This window comes from Petromyzon marinus, chromosome 43, assembly GCF_048934315.1.
Source record: "Petromyzon marinus isolate PM22_M1 ecotype Great Lakes invasive population chromosome 43, UKy_Petmar_22M1.pri1.0, whole genome shotgun sequence".
NCBI lineage: Eukaryota > Metazoa > Chordata > Hyperoartia > Petromyzontiformes > Petromyzontidae > Petromyzon > Petromyzon marinus.
In genome coordinates, this window is record NC_133709.1 from 2,895,325 (window position 1) to 2,915,689 (window position 20,365).

Sequence of the window (20,365 nt, forward strand, 5' to 3'; positions counted from 1 at the left end):
AGATGAAGGGCTTTGGTTTTTAGAACACTTGAGTGTAAGATTAGTATGATTTGTTTAATTGATCAATAAATGTTGTTTTCTTTTGGTGGTTTTCATAGAAGCCCTCTTGGGTTTCCAACCTCACCTGCACCACCTTTTGTTTAACCTTTTTGATTTGAGCTGTTTTTCGTTTTTTTGTGTGCGCGAATAAATAATACAATATAGATTAAGGTATTTATTTAGATAGATAATATAATTAACGATTATTTAACACGTCGGCTTTCGCGACCAATATCATCCATGATACAGGTCTTTTTGTGGGTTAGATCGCGTAAATTTATAAATGTGTCGTTAAACCCGCCACCACCCGACACAGCCAATTATTAAGGTTTGCCACATCAACAGAACGTGCCAATTCGTTATTAGAACCAAGCCACAATAGTTGTGGCTCTCCAACACACCGGTGTTGCTGTACTAGTAACGCATTTCCATGTTGTCTTGACGTGACCACCCTTACTAACTGGCTGTGTCGGGTGGTGGCGGGTTTAACGACACATACATTTACACGCTCTAACTAAAAATAAATAAAACTTATTATAAATTAATGATGACCCCTCTCCCCTCCGCTCCTCCTCCTCTGCACCACGAAGCCGTCGACACTTCCGGGCGATGTGCATTGTGGGGAGGGAGGTCACGGCTTGTGGGGCCCCATGCCAGACGGCTCCTCCTCATCCTCCTCCTCCTCATCATCCCCGCACCACCACCACCACCACGGGACACTTCCACTGCCATCGCCGCGGACTCTGAGGGATGTCGGAATACGACGAATTTGAGAAGCAGCTGTTGAACAACAGGGAAGGTACAACAACGACAACGACCATGATGATGCCAGGGTACCCCAGCCCCCAGCACAGGGAGAGGGTTTGCTCTGAGCGATGCATAGTTTACAACAGTCGCGAAACACTACGTGTGTGTGCGTGTGTGCTACTGCGATTTCGCTGCTGCACAACACTTTGTCGCCTTTCTCGATTGTTCGCGATGCTTTCCTTGCCGGTGTTTTAGAGTCACGAATCGTGTCGAATCGCCGTGCTTACCGTGGCCCGCACGTAACGCGAGCCTGTATGTGTGTGTGTCTGTGTGTGTGTCTGTATGTATGTGCGTCTGTGTGTGTGTCTGTGGGGAGCGGTGGTGTAGCGGTTAGCGCTACGCTGCGCTATGAACCCGGCGACCCGAGTTCGATTCCCGCTCACGGCCAACACCAGTGACGATTATCTGAACCGGTCCCGGGCCTCCACTAGGTCGACTCAGCCTCAACTGAGTACCTGGTGCGGTGTGTGAACATCGCCACTAGGGAGACAAAGGCGGCCGGGCGTAGTGCTGGCCACCCACCCCCTCGTGTACCGTTCCGGCCTTCATAGGTGCTCGCTAACAGCACTTGCCCCGACAGTCTGTTAAGGCTATATGGGGGATCTTTGTCTTTGTGTGCGCCTGTGTGTCTGTCTCTGTGTGTGTCTGTCTCTATGTGTGTCTGTTTGTATGTGCGTCTGTGTGTGGCGGTGAGGTGTGGGAAGACGAACATCCGTGGAGGGATGCAGGCAAAGCCGATGAGTCCGATGCCTTCTATGACCTGTCACAGGTGCTGGCTAAAGTGGCCCCTCGGGATAGAGTCATCTTGTTGGGTGACTTCAATGCCCGAGTTGGTCATGATGCTGGCACTTGGTCTGGAGTGATTGGAGGGCATGGGCCAGATCAACGGTAGGAGGCTGATAGATTTTTGTGCAGCCCATCGGCTTGTAATTATCAACACGCTGTTCCGGCATCGGCGCATCCGGGTCAAAGCAAGAACATCTGCTGGACTACATAGTGACGGACAGGCGGATGCGAGCCCATGTCCTTGACACCAGGACCTACCGTGGAGCTGATCTGCCCTCTGACCATCGACTAGTCATCTGTAAGATGCACCTGCCATTCTTCCACTCCGGTGGTGGGTGTACACCCAGGACCCCATTCCAACCTAAAGTGGCCTGGTCTCAGTTATCTGATGAAAGTTGCAAGCGAGAATTCCATCATCGCTTGCGGCTGGGGTTGACATCGTCCCCCACTCCTTAGGATGTCGAGGGTAAATGGGCGAGGTTTAGGACTGTGACTCATGTAGCTGCAATGGTTGCTTTGGGTACGCGGTCCAGACCACCCCAGAGACCCTGGCTGACAAAGGAGGTGTTCAGGATAGTTGAGAAAAAGCGACAGGCCCACTGTCATCGGCTACAGAATCCCACGTCAGAGAATGAGGAGGCTTACCGCAGCCTTCGCTCAGAGGTTCGGAGAGCCGTGAGGCGCTGCAAGGATGGGTGGTGGTCGCGGATTGCTGAGGAGATGGAGTCTGCCTCAGTGGCCCGCGATCACAAATCTCTATTTAACTCCATCAATAAAGTAACCTGCAGCGCCACACCTATTACCATCATTAGGGGAAAAAACGGTGATCCAATCTCCAACCCCCAGGAACAGGTTTACAGATTTGCTGAGCATTTCTGTGAGGTCCTGGGGGAGGGGAAATCCCTCAACCAGGACGGGTTCCGCAGGATTGGAAGGATGCTCTGGTGGTCCCCCTCTTTAAGAAGGGGGACCGCACGGACTGTAACAACTACAGGGGCATCTCACTTCTCAGTGTGCCGGGAAAGGTCCTGGAAAGGATTATTCAACATCGCCTTGCCAGGCACGCTGAGGAGAGGCTTGCGGAGCCCCAATGCGGTTTCAGGAAAGGGCGGTCCTGCACAGATGCCATATTTTCTGTCCGCCTGCTACAGCAGAGGTGTAGGGAATTCCAGCAAGACCTCCATCTCTGCTTTACTGACCTGGTCAAGGCTATGATACCATCAGTCGGCCTGGGCTCTGGGTTGTTCTTCGTGCTTTTGGAGTCCCTGACCCTCTGCTCACGATCATTAAGGACCTTCATGATGGTGAGCGGGCCCGGGTAAAACTACGTGGCCGGGAGTCAGAGACATTCCCTGTACACCTTGGGGTGCGACAGGGATGTCCTCTGGCTCCCACATTATTTAACATCTATTTTGACCACATAGTTTGTGAAGCCTTCAATAGCTGTACCGGGGGAATCTCCATTTGGTACAGATATAATGGGAGGCTGATCGATGCCCGGGTGCGGTCAAGGGATGGCTCCCTATAGCTCAACCACATTATGTATGCCAATGATTTGGTAATAGCTGCTCATTCAGAGGAGGAGTTGGAGACGCTGCTGCTGAGACTGGAGCGTGCCACTAAGAGATGGGGCCTTACCATCAGCCCCACCAAAACTAAGCACCTGCCTGGGTATTTTGTACCATCGGACACTCCACCCCCACAACTCCCAATCGGTGATGGGGCAGTTGTGGAGAGAGTGGAGAGTTTCCCATACCTGGGCAGTGTGCTTATGACCGGCTCCAGTTTAACAGCAGAGGTCTCCGTTTCAGTCGAGCGGCAATATCTTTTCATCGGTTGTGTAACGCTGTGTGGACGCTACCTGGTCTGTCGCTCCGCACTAAGCTTCAGGTCTTCTCGTCCACGGTCATTCCCTCCCTTCTCTACGCTTGCGAAACGTGGACCCCCCCTAACGGAACATCTTTGCAGGTTAGAAACATTTAGGCTAGCCTGCCTTCCATCCATCCTGGGTTTAACCAGGCTGGATTGTGTGAGGAGCTCACAAATCCTTGAAAGATCTGGGCAAGGTCCCATCGGTGAGCTCCTCCGGCAGGCAAGGCTGCGTTGGCTGGGTCATGTAGCCCGCATGCCCAGCCACCGCATGCTGAAACAGCTTTTGTTCAGCCGGATCGAGGGGGCTAAACGGGCACGGCACGGGCTAGAGAAGAGATGGAGTGATGTGGTACAGGAGGACGTGGAGCTGAGTGGACTTGCCAATGACTGGTACCAACGGTGTCAAGATCGGCCTCTGTGGAGGAGGCTTGTGAAGGATGCTACTGGGCAGTTGAAGGCAGTTGCCCTCCAACAACAACGGAGGGCGGAGGAGCGACGCTCACAACAACGAGAGCAGCGCCGGGTGGCTAAAGCACAGCAGGTTGGCACAGTAGGGGGCACAGGTGGTGCATCAGCCAGTCATCTCAGTCATCTTAGTCAGTCGTCCCGTGGCACTTGGTTCTGCCCCGTGACCTCCTGCCAGCAGGCGTTCGACACTTCACGTGGCCTTAAGGCGCACATGGCCTGGCACAAGCATCGTGGTGACGTCACCACCACTTAGTGGCGAATGGCGGTTGTTGTTGTTGCCTGTGTGTGTGTCTGTGTGTGTGTCTGTATGTGCGTCTGTGTGTGGGGAACGGTAGTGTAGCGGTAATCGCGCTGCGCTATGAACCCGGCGACACGAGTTCGATTCCCGCTCACGGCCAAAACCCAGTGATGATTATCTGAACCGGTCCTGGGCCTCCCCTAGGTCGACTCAGCCTCAAATGAGTACCTGGTGCAGTGTGTGAACATCGCCACTAGGGAGACAAAGGCGGTCGGGCGTAGTGCTGGCCACCCACCCCCTCGTGTACCGTTCCGGCCTTCATAGGTGCTCGCTAACAGCACTTGGCCCTACAGTCTGTTAAGGTTATACAGGGGATCTGTGTGCCTGTGCGCGTCTGTAGACGTCTCGCCGGCGTTGTCGCTTCGACGGGTTTCATTCCACTTTTTAAATCGACCCCTGTACAAGGTGGTAGTGTTGTGGTTGTTGTTGGTGGTGGTGGGGGGTGGTGGGGTGAAGTCCCGTTAAGTCGGCGACGCAGCAGTCCATGACCTGCATCGCTTGGTCAATCCACAGCTGGATGAGGCTGCTGCCGTCTCCTCCTCCAGCACGCCCGTGGCTTGTGGTGATGTGCAGACATTGCTACCTTTGACCTAAGGGCGAAAGACTAAAAGTGCAGCGAATAAATGCCGTTCTCGGGTGTCGCGTATTGCCAGTACTGTAGGTTTTTAATTGTAAACATGCTCGCGCGGATTATACAGTTTCGCTGGTTTGACGGCTGCCAATAATGACGGCCATCACCAGCGAAGAAGATTCGTGTTTTTAAGACTCGGAGTGGGTGTAAAGACCTCGCTATTGAATGATGTAGCGCGATTCGATTTTGGAATTGTTATTTTTTTATGTTAACATTGCAAATGTTAGCGGCTTCTGGTGCTTAGGGAGGGGGAGGTCACGAACTATAATACAAGTATTCTTTGGGTCTTTCAGTAAAGTCGCATAAATAGGTTAAAAGAAAATAACAAAAAAAACTACGACGTTTCGATCGCAACACAAGCGTTCGTCATCATGACGACGGACACTTGTGTCGCTTGTGTTGCGATCGAAACGTCGTAGTTTTTTGTTAATTTTTTGTTATTCTCTTTGAACCTATCCACGTGACTTTACCGAAAGACCAAAAGAATATGAATTCCTGCATTCATGAAAGCTTTAAGTCAAGACGTCATAAATGTAATTCAAACCATTAAGGTAATTGGGTTGGGGCAGGACACGAGACTGTTGCCATACAGCCAAGAATAATAACGTGGAAGCTAAGGAATGGAACGCGTCCTAGCGTTGTCATATTGAGGGGATGGAGCGATAACAAAATCTCGTTGTGTACTTTGGTGGACTTGCATAGGGAGAATGGTGGCGCCTTTGGGATTGATCACGGCTGATGATGATACAAATGGGGGGGGGGGGGGGGGAGGGACATCGATTATTTATACACCCCGTTGGATGCATCTATCATATGCTAAAGATCAATATGATGTATCATACAGACGTAACGTGGTGACTTCGAGGGCACCCTTTGAGGTTATATTGAGCACTTTTAAAGAGGTTCGTTGAATTAAGAGCAAGGCAGTTAAGTTTAAGAGATCTGCAACGGCATGTTATTCCACGCGGTTGTTTTAGTTTGGCGAGGCCTTCCGTAACGACACGGTATTGCATTTATCCAGAGTATAGAATACATTTTCCCAACTAAAAATCTCAAGACAAAACACACAAAACCCCAACTACAAATGCATCCTAAAGTTGAACACTGAAAAACAAATCCATATCTGAAACGTGCCCAACAAGCGCAGAGCTGCGTTTTTCGAATTCCACTTGAGAGACGGAATGGGGATCAAATGCAGTTGAAGCATGATGTTGAGCAATTTATAAAGTGATGCCCAGCGGACAGAACCTACGATAGAATGGCAGCCAATGGAGAAATACACCTGAGTGGATGATCCCCTTGGAGCTTATTCAGAAGAAGCTCCCAGCATGTGTGTGTATGTATGTTGAACTTCTTTTGCGTGGTCCGTAGCCAACCGTGCTGATTGGAGGTGTTGGGCGAATGAAAACAAACTAAACACAAAGAGCAGTTATAAAGAAATGGGGTTTCTATCTAGATTATTTAAAATTGCACAGCTCCAATGGCTTCCTAATACCGGAAGGCAGAGCGTTCCAGACGGCCGTGGAAGCGCATCTGAAAGCGCGCGATGCGGTGACCGTCTTTGTTCGATGGCCCAGCCAAAAGCCGCTGCTGTGAGAATGAACGAGCCAAACGCCGGACATACCCAACAAACACACAAAACCCACCCGAAAAAAACATCGGAGGGCAACAAGGCACAGCCTCGAAAATCTACGAAATAGTATCAGGTTACAGTACGCGATCATGTGTCTGTTGTTTTTGCATTTCGCCACTCTGCCCACCTTGCCCGCCCTTCGGAAGAGCGGCTGGCGGAGCATGGAAAGGTACGCCGGCACAGCCACAAAAAGCGGAGTCGCAGTCACAGCCGGAGCCGGAAGAGGCGCAGCCGTTCCCGGGACCACAAGCGCCGCTCACGCAGGTGTCCTTGCCCTGCATACTCGCGTCTGCTAACCGGGTCGTGCGTTTGTGGGTACGTCTTTGCGACGGCTGTAGTTATCGTGGCGCAGAAAGAGGAGAGTGTTACGCCGGAGGCGAGCAGAGGTAAAAGAGGGGTGAGGAAAATGCCAGGGGTGAGTGGGTTTCATTCTGTCCAAAATTATCTGGAGGTTGACACCCCAGGTTGAGCTGTGGATGAAAATGGTTGGAGGTACTTTAATCAATTTTCAGTGAAATTAAATGTCATGCGCTCCCAGTGATGGTTTAGTAAATGTGATCATTAATCACGGGTGGAAACTTCTACCGACTCATAATGGCTTTACCGCCCCGGTTGACATAATTATTACCGTTGTTTCCTGCAGTCGTTCTCGCTCTCCAAAAAAGTGTCGCAAAAAGAAGGCTTACAAGTACTGGGACGTCCCTGCCCCTGGCTTTGAACACATCACACCGCTGCAGTACAAAGCCATGCAAGGTAATACGTTGAACGAAAGAGTTGATTTTGCCGTCTCGTCCTGCGCTCACTCGACAGCATGTCTCTCGAACAGGGGCAATCCACACCGCTGCCAATGTGTACTTGAGAATCAGAATTATTCCTTCCAATCAAAAGTTGTATTTAGACTCGGGGAATCCGATGAGCGATGAAGCTCTTTTTCACGGATCTCCACTCTTGTGAGGACAAGCAAATTCCCATAAAATATTGCTGTTTGAGTGTTCCTACATACCCCATCCCCCTAACCCAATAACTCAATTTGTGCCCAACATATCCACGGGATATATACATTTTACAAAAATAGTCCTAAATCTTAATTGCAACAAAAATGAGAGGAATGGAAAGTGAGGAAGAGAGTTTAGAAATGTCTAAAACTGAGTACTATTAGCATGGGGTATCCTCTTCTTGGTTCTTTCGGTAAAGTCACTTAGAATGGAAATAAAATAATAAAAATAAAACATAAAATAAGATTATCACGACGTTCGGCCACAACACAAGTAGCCTTCTTCAGGTGAATAAACAGGACTGTCCAGAAGACAACGCTCAAGCACTGTCTTCTGAGAATCTTATTTTATTATGTTTAATTTTTATTATTTTATTTCCATTCTACGTGACTTTACCGAAAGAACCAAGAAGATGAATCCCTGCAGTCACGGAAGCATGGGGTATCTTTGTAATTGTGATTTTTATTACTGAGATAAGTAACGAAAGTACCGCATTCCTTCCCATCAAAATAAGTCTTTGTTTGACTCTGTATGACAAAATTACTGAAGGATCTGCTGAGACTGTATTCTAGATTTACATCCACATTGGTGGTAAATCCCATGCCTTTTCTGGTAACATTCATACACATGGATACCTCTGTAACTCGGTGTCACACAGCTATTTGATCAAAGCAGAGCTGCCCCACATTGATGAAACCCCGAGGGTCATAACACGCCTTCTGCAGCTGCTCTTTCTTCCAAGAGGGACGTGAACGTGTGGGGAGTGGTGTCCATGGATGCTGTCCTGAACACATCGTCGTTGACATGTATCTTCACGGCCAACACCAGCGACGATTATCTGAACCGGTTCTGGGCCTCCCCTAGTACCTGGTGCAATGTCTAAACATTGCCACCGGGGAGACAAAGGTGGCCGGGCGTGGTGCTGGCCACCCACCCCCTCGTGTAACGTGCCGGCCTTCACAGGTGCTGCTCGCGAACAGCACTTGCCCCGACAGTCTGCTAAAGGCTATACGGGGGGGACCTTTGTCATGTGGCGTGTGCTTTGTTGGGCGACCAGCGGCGGGACAGATTCCGGCGACCCCACTGCTGCTGCCGAGCGTGGCGGGCGAGGTGCCGGCCGCGCCCACACAGGCATTGGTGGTCGGCAGCCAGATGACGCGGCAGGCCCGGCGCCTCTACATCGGCAACATACCCTTCGGCGCTACCGAGGTAGTCCGTATTGTTGGCACGAGCGGGCACATGCGAGCAATCGCATGTGCCCGTATCGTGCGGACCAAAGGCGTCCCAGTAAATCCTGCCGCTTTTGTTGACTTTTTTCTTAATGTCCAATCGGTCGCTTTCCAAACGTGACGAACTCTACCTTGCGTGGCTATATTGTGATGAATGAAACAAAAAAATCAAATAATAAACATTATTTCTGAAGAATTATAGCCTTTCGATATAATCTGCCATATTTTTTTGCTCTCCAAACTTACATCGTATCCGATCATCGGGTGTATCGCAATCGTATATTAGTGTACTACAAATAAAAATGAATGCAATATTTTCTTATTGAAACGTGCTGTCAAAATGACAAAATAACACTTTGTCTTTTGCATCTTTTCTAGGAAGCCATGCTTATGTTCTTCAACACACAGATGAAATTGGCTGGCCTCAACCAGGCTCCAGGTGACCCCATCCTGGCTGTCCAGGTCAACCTGGACAAGAACTTTGCCTTCCTTGAGGTGCGTCGTGCAGCAAATCAGCGGTTCGAGAGCCTAGCATAGAGCATTAAGGTCTCATCCCTGGTGGCCTGCTCGTCTTGCCGAATTAAACACCTTCTGCAACAGTGGTTTGAAATGTTATCAACATCGTGCGCACCACACATGTCCTTGTTTTTTCAGTTAAGGTTTTAATTTTGCAATCGCGTAAATGTGGATCAAAGTCCACGAATCTTGTCACGTTATTTCAACTGCTGGGCGGACTGGTTACGTCTCAAATGATAATTTGCTACGTACTCTTACGCACCCGTGGCACGCGTGCAGTTCCGCTCGGTGGATGAGACGACGCAGGCGATGGCGTTCGACGGAATCCTGTTCCAAGGCCAGAGCCTAAAGATCCGACGGCCGCACGACTACCAGCCGCTGCCTGGCATGTCCGAGGCGCCTACGGTCCACGTGCCAGGTGCGGGTGCGCTCGGGGCACGGTCTCGCTTATGCGACGCTCGCTGATATTGCCGTTGATGACTCGCATTGCGATGGCGCGTCCACTCGGTCAACTGTCGACGGAGCAAGCAATTGAACAAGCGTTGAACCGACTTACATTTTCCGTCGCATGTGAAATGTGGATTTCAAGATCCCTTTGGTGAAATGTTCAAACCTTCCCGCACCTCCGGTTAGCATGGTTGGCTACGTACGATGCGTAAGACGTTCAACATACATGCATACGTCCCACATGTGACCAGCCATTACACGCCATTACACTTGCTGTCTATAACCCTGACCACTCTTCTCCTGTGGTATTTTCTCCCGGTGGTAGGTGTTGTCTCCACTGTTGTACCAGATTCTCCGCACAAAATCTTTATCGGGGGCCTGCCAAGCTACTTGAACGAGGACCAGGTGGGATTTGGAACGGTGCAGCAGTTTGCAGTGGTAGCAGCACCGGAGCATTTCCATTATTTATTTTTGTGTTATGTTCCGGTTACGGTGTTTGAAAGCTTCCCTATATCATTGGGCCAATTTTCATGTACAGTAGATCGATTTAAAATGGCATGGTCTCATTTGGAAAATACATATAATGTATGCCCTCTCACTTTAGAAATGAGAACTGCAATACCATAGTGATATAAAATCCTTATTATTGACCTATGTAAATATGCTACGTGCTTTTGACGTCTATCGACGTGACTTTACCGAAAGACCCAAAGAATATATCCATATATGGTTTGACTCATTATTTACGCTTTGCATCCATAGCTTGTCCACTCAGCGAGAGCATGTGATTTTTTTTTGCATGTAACCCAATCTACTGCAGGTGCAGTCGCGAATGTGCGAGCAAACACGGTGCGACTCATATTTTTGAAAGTGGGTTTAGATTTAGTTACGTGCTACAGGCAAGACAATGCAGTGCATTTTATTTGTTTTTTTTCGGCTAACACTTTTAACACTGCAATCAATTTCTAAATCATTATTCGAAAAATGTTCCTCTTAGGACAAAAAAAACACCTAACTTTTCACCACACACAATGATTAATTAAGTGTTTGTAACAAACTTGATATGCCCAGCTTCTTTGATTATTCAAGAAAATATATACATATAAATGTACGGTTGTGTGATTGTTGTGTTTACCGGACATTTGTTGGCACAGTCCGATCTGTAATGGTGCGTGACTTTGTGCCACTGCCAGCGATAAACAAGGTCATAAAATTGAGCTACACTTAATTTGTAGCTATTGCAACTTGTGCATCTCAAGGATAGCATTCCATATTCTTGGTTCTTTCGGTAAAGTCACGTAGAAGGGAAACAAAATAATAAAAATATAAAACAATACAATTATCACGACGTTTCGACTGCAACACAAGCAATCATCATCAGCTGTGAAAACCACAGCAGGAAAAATTTAAATTTGAAATGTTCTTGCTGTGGTTTTCACAGCTGATGATGATTGCTTGTGTTGCAGTAGAAACGTCGTGATAATTTTATTGTTTAATATTTGTATTATTTTATTGTTTCCCTTCTACTTTACTTTATCGAAAGAACCAAGAATATGAATCCCTGCAGTCACGAATACTTTAAATGAAGATAGCATTCCAGTTTGATTTAACATTCTTACATTCCATCTTCCTCACGACATTTTATCCTTTGAAGTCGCCAGAATCGCTCCTTTTTGTCCGTCTTTCAGCCAAATTTTCTAAATAAATGATTAAATATTCTAAACGTAATATATCTGCAGACAGTGCTACAGCAACACAGTTTTGGAATGCCCTGCTGCTCGGTTTTTTTCCCCACTAATGTTGACTCGTGTTTTATTTTTTGTTGTTTCCCAATTCAACAGCTAGGGAGCTGTTCAAAATCATTAAGTCTTGGCGCGTAGTCCACCTAGTACTCTAATACTGATCTGCTGCAAACCCAGACAGTAAGAGATCCCAGGCAAGTGAAAATACAAGTGGCCCTTGGCAGTCGATTGAGTGAGTCTTTTTAAATTTTATTTTTTACTAAATAATGTGTGCAGCACGGAATGGTGCCGGGCTCTGATACACGTCAGGTGGTATATCGCTTGCATTCGTACAACGGGCAGCACCGTATACACAGATTGATTTTGAAGTCCTTTTAGGTGACGGTAGATGGCATTATTCATCAACTGCTGCACCCCTTAGCCTGCACGGAGACTCTTGTTCTCCGCCCACCAACACATGACATAGTAATCATCTTGATGCCGTTTTTTGAAGCGCATTGATAGGTTTTGGTTGATGTGGGAAAATCGACTGTTGTCTATGAGGCACAGTGAGTATTTTGTGACCACAACATATTTAAAATATCAATAGTTGAGCTGAGTTCACAGCTTCCCCCAAACAAAATACATCTCAACATCCAAAAACTCTTAAATTCACATGTGGTAATATAATCACAGAACCAGTGGCAGGTGTATAAATACGTGGAGGCCCATATTTAGCAGTGGATAGATCATGGCAGAGAAGGTATGTTATCCCGGTGCATTGCATGTGTTGTACGCGCATGGGCACATGTGCTGCGCATGATGCACGACCGTACATGCATGCTTACTGGACATCTGTGATTTAAAAAAAAGCTTTGTAGCTCATCGGATTCCTCCAGTATAAATGAAGATTCTGATTCTGAACGACGGACAAGTGCTGTTATTTGTGTTAAGGTTAAGGAGCTCCTCACTGCGTTTGGGCCTCTGAAAGCATTCAACCTGGTGAAGGACAGCTCAACCTCCCTGTCAAAGGGCTACGCTTTCTGCGAGTACGTGGACGTCAACATGACGGACCAGGTACAGGCGTTGAAGTAGCCTCGCCGCTTGCCGTTTTGGTGTCTCTCGCTCGTCGATGTAAAGGCTGCCGTGAGAGCCGTTTGAAAACAATTACAGAGGATAACGGCGGTGATTGTTAGCCTGTGTGCAAGTTGTTTATTAGGTGTTATGATGTATATTATCTGTGGCTTCATACAGCTTATTTGCAATAAGTTTTGATTTTATCTCGCACTCTTCATGCAAAGTATCCACAAAGGTACTTTAAAATAAAAACTGTACTTTAAACAAAAATATATAAACAATAAAAGCATTGGCCAATCAAGCCAGCTTAAGGATGAGCTAACGGAAAAAATAAAATTTTACATTTTACTCAAAGTTCAACGTTGCTAGAAATCCTGATATGACTTGGGGTGGAGTTGCAAAGGCAGGGACCATAACAATCAGAGGCCCTAGCATCAACTGAATTTAAACGACTTCAAGCCAGCAACAATAAAGCCGTTTTATTTAATATAAAGCTACCACTTTTTATTATATATAGGAGGCCCATTAGTCTGCCTGTAACCTTATGTTCAAGCTATCTGCAGATCAAAGTGCAGTGCAACACCAAACGTGCAGGATCATGTGGTTATTAACATACAAACACTCTTAATGATTATAGGAAAACAGCATTGACGTGAGGAAATTTTAATTATAAGGAATTATAAGGACATTTTAATTATAGGTAAACGTAAATACAAATGTCTTAAACCTTCCCGTAAAGATAAAAAAAAATAGCTAACAAGTGCCGTTAAACATGTGCCTACACATATTCTTGGTTCTTTCGGTAAAGTCACGTAGAAGGGAAACAAAATAATTAAAAAATATAATAGAAATATTAAATTTTGATTTAAAGCTTTCGTGACTGCAGTAATTCATATTCTTAGCTCTTTCGGTAAAGTCACGTTGAAGGGAAACAATAAAATTATAAAATATATATAAAACAATAGAAATTCTCACGACGTTTCGACCATAACACAAACGGTCGACACACCTGATGACGACCGTTTGTGTTATGGTCGAAACGTCGTGAGAATTTCTATTGTTTTATATATATTTTATTATTTTATTGTTTCCCTTCAACGTGACTTTACCGAAAGAGCTAAGAATATGAATAGAAATAGTTTTATATTTTTATTATTTTATTGTTTCCCTTCTACGTGGTGACTTTACCGAAAGAACCAAGAATATGAATCCCTGCAGTCACGAAAGCTGTAAATCAAAATGTGCCTACACGTTGCACGCTTTGCGGTTGCAGGCCATCGCAGGACTCAATGGAATGCAAATCGGAGACAAGAAGCTCGTGGTTCAGAGAGCCAGCGTCGGATCAAAGAATGCTGCGCAGGTCCGCAGCACACTCCATCGCTCTCTTCATTGGCATCTGTTAAATACCACACTGTTGCCCAGGTGGTGAAATGTTAACTCCCTCACCTGGTATGGAGGAGGGTCGTGGGTTCGATCCCAACCCTGATGCCTGCTGTGTATTTAGAGTTTGCGGTGTCTCTCTCCCCGTGGTCGTGTGGATTTTTCTCCGGGCCCTCCCGTTTTTTCCCTCCACATTTAGAAATATGCGTTTTATAGTTTAGCTGCTATACATTTCCAAGTAAAAAGCCACTTCGTTGAGCTATCATTTGTGTCCAAGTCGCTTCTGAAAAAGAGCTATATAGCTCAGTTGACCTTACCTGCTAAAATATAAATAGTTTAGTTTAGTTCAATGCTAGGCTGCACAACATGCATGGTGGTAATCAGTACCACAGCGCTTCATGCAATTTAATTCCCCAGGAAGACCTCACCGAGTCTCAAGACTCATTTTCAGGAGGGTTCTACAATTGGTCGTTTGCCCATGTTTTGTTTCTCAGAGGAAAACGTCGTTCACTGTGTTGTAGAAAAAAAAAACCACTGTACAATCTGACAACACGTCGGGAGAGCTCCACCTAACCAAGATCATCGTTGCTTCGTTTCCGATATTCAACGTCGACTGAAAGCTCCCTCTTTGTTTTCACCGATGTGCGCGCAGGGCGCGGTGACGCAGGCGCCGGTGGCGCTGCAGGTCCCCGGACTGGGCCCCACGCAGGTGCAGCACAGCGGGCTGCCCACGGAGGTGCTGTGCCTCATGAACATGGTGACGGCGGCCGAGCTTGCGGAGGAGGAGGAGTACGAGGACATCGTTGAGGACATCCGCGAGGAGTGCAAGAAGTACGGCTGCGTGCGGTCGCTCGAGATCCCGCGTCCCATCAACGGCCTCGAGGTGCCGGGCTGCGGGAAGGTGGGCACAAGACAATAACTGCGCGTGACCCGGCGACGGCTTGTTTGCGCCCACACTTTGCGCCGGTTCGGCTCGCGATGACCGCATGCGAAGCGTTGCTAGTGGGTCTGCCGGCAATATATGCCACAGGCATGATATTTTCTCTCTTAATGAGTCCATTTCTGATTTTGGACAGTTTTTGCTATGAACTGAATGGGGCTTAAAGAGCTGTGCTGATCCTAACTGATTGGAGATCAGATCGTGAGACTTCACAGCAACTGTATTGCTGATGATCGCATGAAATGCAATTGGGGATATTTATTTTTTCAATGTTTTATTGAGCGGTACAATCCGACCTTGAATTAGCCTGATCCATGAAAAACCATGGATGAAGACACGGGTTAGAATAACAAGCAGAGAGCTGTGGTTAAATTTTAGAATAAGTTTCTTGCAGGTACCACGTGTTCATCTGAGAAATTAAACTTTGCCCATGAGTAGGCCTGTGCTCAATAGCTACCAAATGTGTTATGTTTGCAGTGATGTGGCTGCCGTTTGTGATGGCACTAATGAATCGCAGTCTGATTTTTCATTCTTCTCTTGTTGCAGATTTTTGTGGAGTTTTCATCCATACTTGACTGCCAGAGGGCCCAGCAAGCATTGTCAGGACGCAAGTTTGCAAGTCGCGTAGTCGTGTCAAAGTACTTCGACCCAGACAAATACCACAGGAGGGAGTTCTAAACAAATAATTCTCACTTAGTTTTTTTTTGCCCTTGTCGCGTTATTTATTTGGATGGAATTACGGACGTTTCTCTCCACGTTCTGGGAGCTTTTAAGTTCCTGTTTTGTTCTGGTTGTACTGCGTGCTGTGTTGGGCTTGATGTACGACGTTCCGCTGAACATGCCCAGAGAGCTGTGGTTACTTCAGCTTGGAAGAAGCTCTCACGACGCGGAGCGAGGCATTGGACATGCCGAACAATGCGTGGTACGGCCCCCGAAGACACATCGGAGAGCGATGGAATGCTGTTGTCGCTGCTTCTGCCGCTTGTTTTTTGAATGACTCCAGGCATGTGCACATGGTTTAGAATGACTAAAAAAGGGTTACAGGACATTGGAATGTTACGAAGAAAGTTCCCCCTGCAGTTGTAAATTAAAAGTTATTTTAATGATGGCAGTTAGATCAAAGCAGTTTTGCTTAATTTTGTGAAATCTTTAGCAAAAGCCCTGCGTTACTCATTCCCCATTAGCTAGATATGTTGACCCCTTAGGACAAGCAAATGAAATTTTTTTTTTTAATTTAAAAGTTACGTTTAAAATTACTTTGCTTTATTTTTACTTGGACGAAATTCAAACAAATATTTGGCAACAACAGTGTGACGTGAATGGCATTGGTGGGCATACATGACGTTTGGACAAGAACAATTCTTGAAATGTACTAGCTAGTGCCGGAGTAATATAAAGTGCAAAGTTTCGTGTTTTTTTTATATCTGTTCGTGTTGCTTTTTAAAACTGAAACTAAAAATAGCAGATGTTCCATTGAGATGAAAATTTTAGCAAATGTTGAAATAGTTTATCTTGACAGGCAGAAACACTACCTTGTGTGCACACGTTTTGTAAACTGCACCGCCTCCTGGCAATATAATAATCAGGGGGGTCGTGTGTTGTGTGGGGACTTTGTTCCTAGCATTGTCGTTTAAACTGACCTCGTAGAAGCAACAACATGCCTTCCACGTATGATGCTGCTCTCGGTTGTAATTTTAACAAAGCGGTTATTTTACGCACAGCAGACAGAGATAGCTCTATGTGAAACGCAGTTGATGAATAACCGTCAAATTAGCAATCGAACAACATCATGTTTGTATGTGCGTATGTTGAACTTTTTTTCGCACCGCACGCAACCAACCGTGTTAATCGGCGGTGTGAGGACAACAAACTAAACAAAAAGAGCAGTCTGTACTTAAAGGAAAGGAGGCAGACTTTAAAAGATTATGGAACGCGCACTCCCCAACAACACATTTAAACCTCCACCTCATGCCTGGGATTCTGGCTCAACGTATGCATACAATACATCCCCCCCAGCCCCAGTTGCATTTTTTCCCTTTCATCTCCACATTTTAATGTATGCGGACAAAAGAAGAGAGCGAAGGTCTGTCTGCCAGAAGTTCTGCGAGGCCGAGATGTCATCCTGCGTGCATCACGAGTTTTAAGACTTGCTGGCCTGTAACCAGGCTCCAGACATGGAAGCGATGTCAGTTCATATTCTTGGTTCTTTCGGTAAAGTCACGTAGAAGGGAAACAAAATAATACAAATATAAAACAATAAAATTCTCACGACGTTTCGACTGCAACACAAGCAATCATCATCAGGTGTGAAAACCACAACAAGAAAATTTCAAATTTAACAAACGAAAATTTAAAATTTTCTTGTTGTGGTTTTCACACCTGATGATGATTGCTTGTGTTGCAGTCGAAACGTCGTGAGAATTTTATTGTTTTATATTATTATTTTATTGTTTCCCTTATACGTGATTTTACCGAAAGAACCAAGAATATGAATTCCTGCAGTCACGAAAGCTTTAAATCAGATGTCAGTTCAGTTCCTAACAAAGGAGATGGCACCGCTGCTGAGCAATGTGCACAACTTGATTGCGTGAGGTTATTGGCAAATAGCCTAATGTGTGACGGCGTTTCTAGACAAATCGGTAGGATTACCTATCATTGTCGGTGCTAGGGGACACGGTGAGTTAATACTTTGAGAGGAAAAGGTGATATTTAAACATGGGTGTGTTAAAGGGAATGCTTCATTCGAATAACAGACATCGTTGTAGCTTGCAGACTCGAGGCTCACAAGGTATGATTAATGAAAGATGTGTTGTGATTGACGATCACAATTTAACAAACGAAATAGTATCCTCACTGTGATCTTAGTTAATACAATCTGATGATGCCCTGCATTTATAAATGTGCTGCTGTGTAAACATGTCTGCAGTAAATGAAATAGTTTGGTCGTATTACCAAATGTCACTTGTGTTATTGGTTTATACCATTTCACATGACTTTTCAAAGGGTCGTCGGTAATATTGTTGGCAATGTCTTTCGCGACCTTTTGCAGGCCCCTCGAATATTCTACAAGGCAAACCGTGTTTAGTTTATCCATCGTTTGCCGTTCACGAGGTCACAACCTTGGGTCAAGTAAGGCGGAAGTGCCCTCTGTGAGGCTCGAATGAACTTGATTGGTAAGCAAGGGGGTGGTGTGAGGTCTGCAAGTGTCCTCGTGCAGTTAAATAACTGGCGGCGAGCAGTATGAATTAGCGTATGGTGAGGTTCTATTGCTGCTTGTGAATTTATAGCCGTTTTTGAGCACTTATTTGATAAAGAGAAACCTGGCACGAGTTGCGTGCGTGTTGGATTGATACCGTGGAGAACCTCTCCACTAAAGAGGCTGCACTACCACAACAGTGTTTCACGTTGGTCTGGTTTTTGTAGACGTCAATGTGAGCCCGTTGATATAAAAGGTTGTGTTGTGTAGGGTTACCACCAGACCAGACGACCTGGGAATTGGCATCTGGTCGGGTGACATAAATCTATTTGTATCGTGAACGGGTACCTGTAGTGTTTGGAACTGTGTTACTGTTTTCTGCGCAGTTTTCATAGGCCTTGGCTGGCTGAAAAATGTCTGGGTTTGGTCGACTGTAGAAAGTTTGACAACCTTAGTTGTGTGTGTTTTTAATGGGGACGTAGAACACAATTATGGGAATACTGTATAAGAAAAAATACTGTACAATTTAAGCTAAGCTTGTCACTTTAAACAAAACGTGAAATTTAAAACAAAGCAGTACGAAGGCAATAAAATTAAACGTGCTAATGGAATATATGTAAAAAATATATTGTAACTAAATTAACTGAATGCTCATGATGATGTTTAAAAACACTTAGCAATATTGAGACTGCCTGCCTCCACAGTTGTGTTGGAGTCAAGTTTGGAGCTTGGAACTCGTGGCTTGTGTTATACAAAACGTGCAAAAATAATGTATCGTGAAAGTTTGTTATTATATTAAGGTCTATTCGTCCAGCTTTAACAGAGCGTGCTACTACTACGGTTGGTTTGCAACTCTCGTCACTGGAACGACTTCCTTCAAGATGTGATGAGCATCGCTTTCTTGAGTTTGTGTCGAGTGGTTTTAGCTTACAGGCGCGGAAAGGTTACATACAGCTCAGTATTACTACCGGATTCGCGAGAACATTGATTCCCCCCCCCCTCTTAGCTGACATGTTTCGTTTACGTTTGCCACTTATATTTTCCGTAGTTGTAAAAGCAACCAATGTTTCTATTTGCCGTTTTTAATCCCAGCGCAGTGAAAGACCCCCAGTTCGCAAACGACGTCTCAAGAACATGCACACTAACACACGCTGGGGCGGTGGTTGGTTTATAACAACAACAACAAAAAAACCCCACCAAATAACACCGTTTAAAGAAGGAGAAGAGAAAAAAATTACACGTGAGATTTGCAAGATTAAATTTCTGGGAACAAAAAAACTCATGACTGGAAAGTTGTTCCGCGAGGTCTCATCGCAAATTACTCCACCACCACCACTTTTGTTATGAATTCACTTCTAAATATGCTGTGCGTGTGTGTAATTTTTACTTGGTGTAAAAGTATTGCGGTTATTAAAAAAAACACTTTTCATGACCGGTTCGTTTATTCTATTCGCATTTGTTTAATGGTATATCCCAAGTCGGTTTATGTAACTTGGTGTGGGTCTTTGATTCCACCCCCACACCCCCTACTGCCGGTGTGCAGGCGAAGGGGATATCGAAAGGGTTTGAGGACAAACGAGTTACAAAAAAAGTACCTGGACGTCAAATCCATCAAAATACTCCACGATTTGTTTTCAATTTACGGTACTGTACAAGGTGCCACAACAATGCCACAAGAAATGTGGTGCTTCCGGGGATCTGGAGACCACTTTGAGAAGATTCCAGGCACGCGTTGACAATTATGGCGAACAAGTGGAGGCTCTTTTTACTTTGTTTCAAGCTATTGGCATACATTTGTTATGTTACAGTGTATATTTTCTGTTCTTTTTCCATTAAAAACGATAGTCCTATTTAAGCGTTAACATTTTTTTTGAAGCACCCTGTATTTAGGCGTGGCTGGGAGGAGCGGTGGAAACGTCTGATCACCTAAGTTCGATGCCCAGCCACGGTTCGGCTGAAAATTTATTATGTGAACCAGTCCACCCACCGACCCGCACTGTCGCCCAGCGTGGGGGAGGCTCTCATCCAGCAGTGGATTGACACTTTGTACCGTTATCCGCATTGGGAGGGAGAAGTGAGGGAGGGAAGGTGGATGGGTGGGATGGAGGGAAGGTGAAGGGAGGGATGGAGAGTGGAGGGATGGAGAGGGGAGGGATGGAGAGTGGAGGGAGGGAGAGAGAGTGGAGGGAGGGAGAGAGAGTGGAGGGAGGGATGGAGAGTGGAGGGTGCACGGAGTGGAGGGTGCACGGAGGGGAGGGTGCACGGAGGGGAGGGTGCACGGAGGGGAGGGTGCACGGAGGGGAGGGTGCACGGAGGGGAGGGTGCACGGA

At 46.1% G+C, this 20,365-nt stretch overlaps 1 protein-coding gene across 2 annotated transcripts; it reads left to right on the forward strand.

Annotated features, from left to right (window-relative positions):
- The first annotated feature begins 635 nt into the window (after nucleotides 1-635).
- On the forward strand, nucleotides 636-19,467 carry LOC116951413 (splicing factor U2AF 65 kDa subunit-like). 2 transcript variants are annotated; one of them, XM_032969970.2, is made up of 11 exons: nucleotides 636-838; nucleotides 6,681-6,798; nucleotides 7,178-7,287; nucleotides 8,587-8,738; nucleotides 9,137-9,253; nucleotides 9,554-9,692; nucleotides 10,047-10,126; nucleotides 12,397-12,519; nucleotides 13,793-13,879; nucleotides 14,552-14,800; nucleotides 15,386-19,467. In XM_032969970.2, the coding sequence occupies exons 1-11, from the start codon at nucleotides 790-792 to the stop codon at nucleotides 15,515-15,517; spliced, it is 1,356 nt and encodes a 451-aa protein (XP_032825861.1). In that variant the 5' UTR covers nucleotides 636-789; the 3' UTR covers nucleotides 15,518-19,467. The 2 variants fall into 2 exon arrangements, with proteins under 2 accessions (XP_032825861.1, XP_032825862.1); XM_032969971.2 differs by lacking the exon at nucleotides 12,397-12,519.
- The last annotated feature ends 898 nt before the right edge of the window (nucleotides 19,468-20,365 follow it).

What these genes read in the sequence shown, in the direction of transcription:
- LOC116951413 (XM_032969970.2), top strand. Translation starts at nt 790, where the DNA reads ATGTCGGAATACGACGAATTTGAGAAGCAGCTGTTGAACAACAGGGAA. An exon ending in GCTGTTGAACAACAGGGAAG is followed by an intron (nt 839 to 6,680) that starts GTACAACAACGA and finishes GCCCTTCGGAAG; the next exon opens with AGCGGCTGGCGGAGCATGGA. An exon ending in GCAGTACAAAGCCATGCAAG is followed by an intron (nt 7,288 to 8,586) that starts GTAATACGTTGA and finishes TTGGGCGACCAG; the next exon opens with CGGCGGGACAGATTCCGGCG.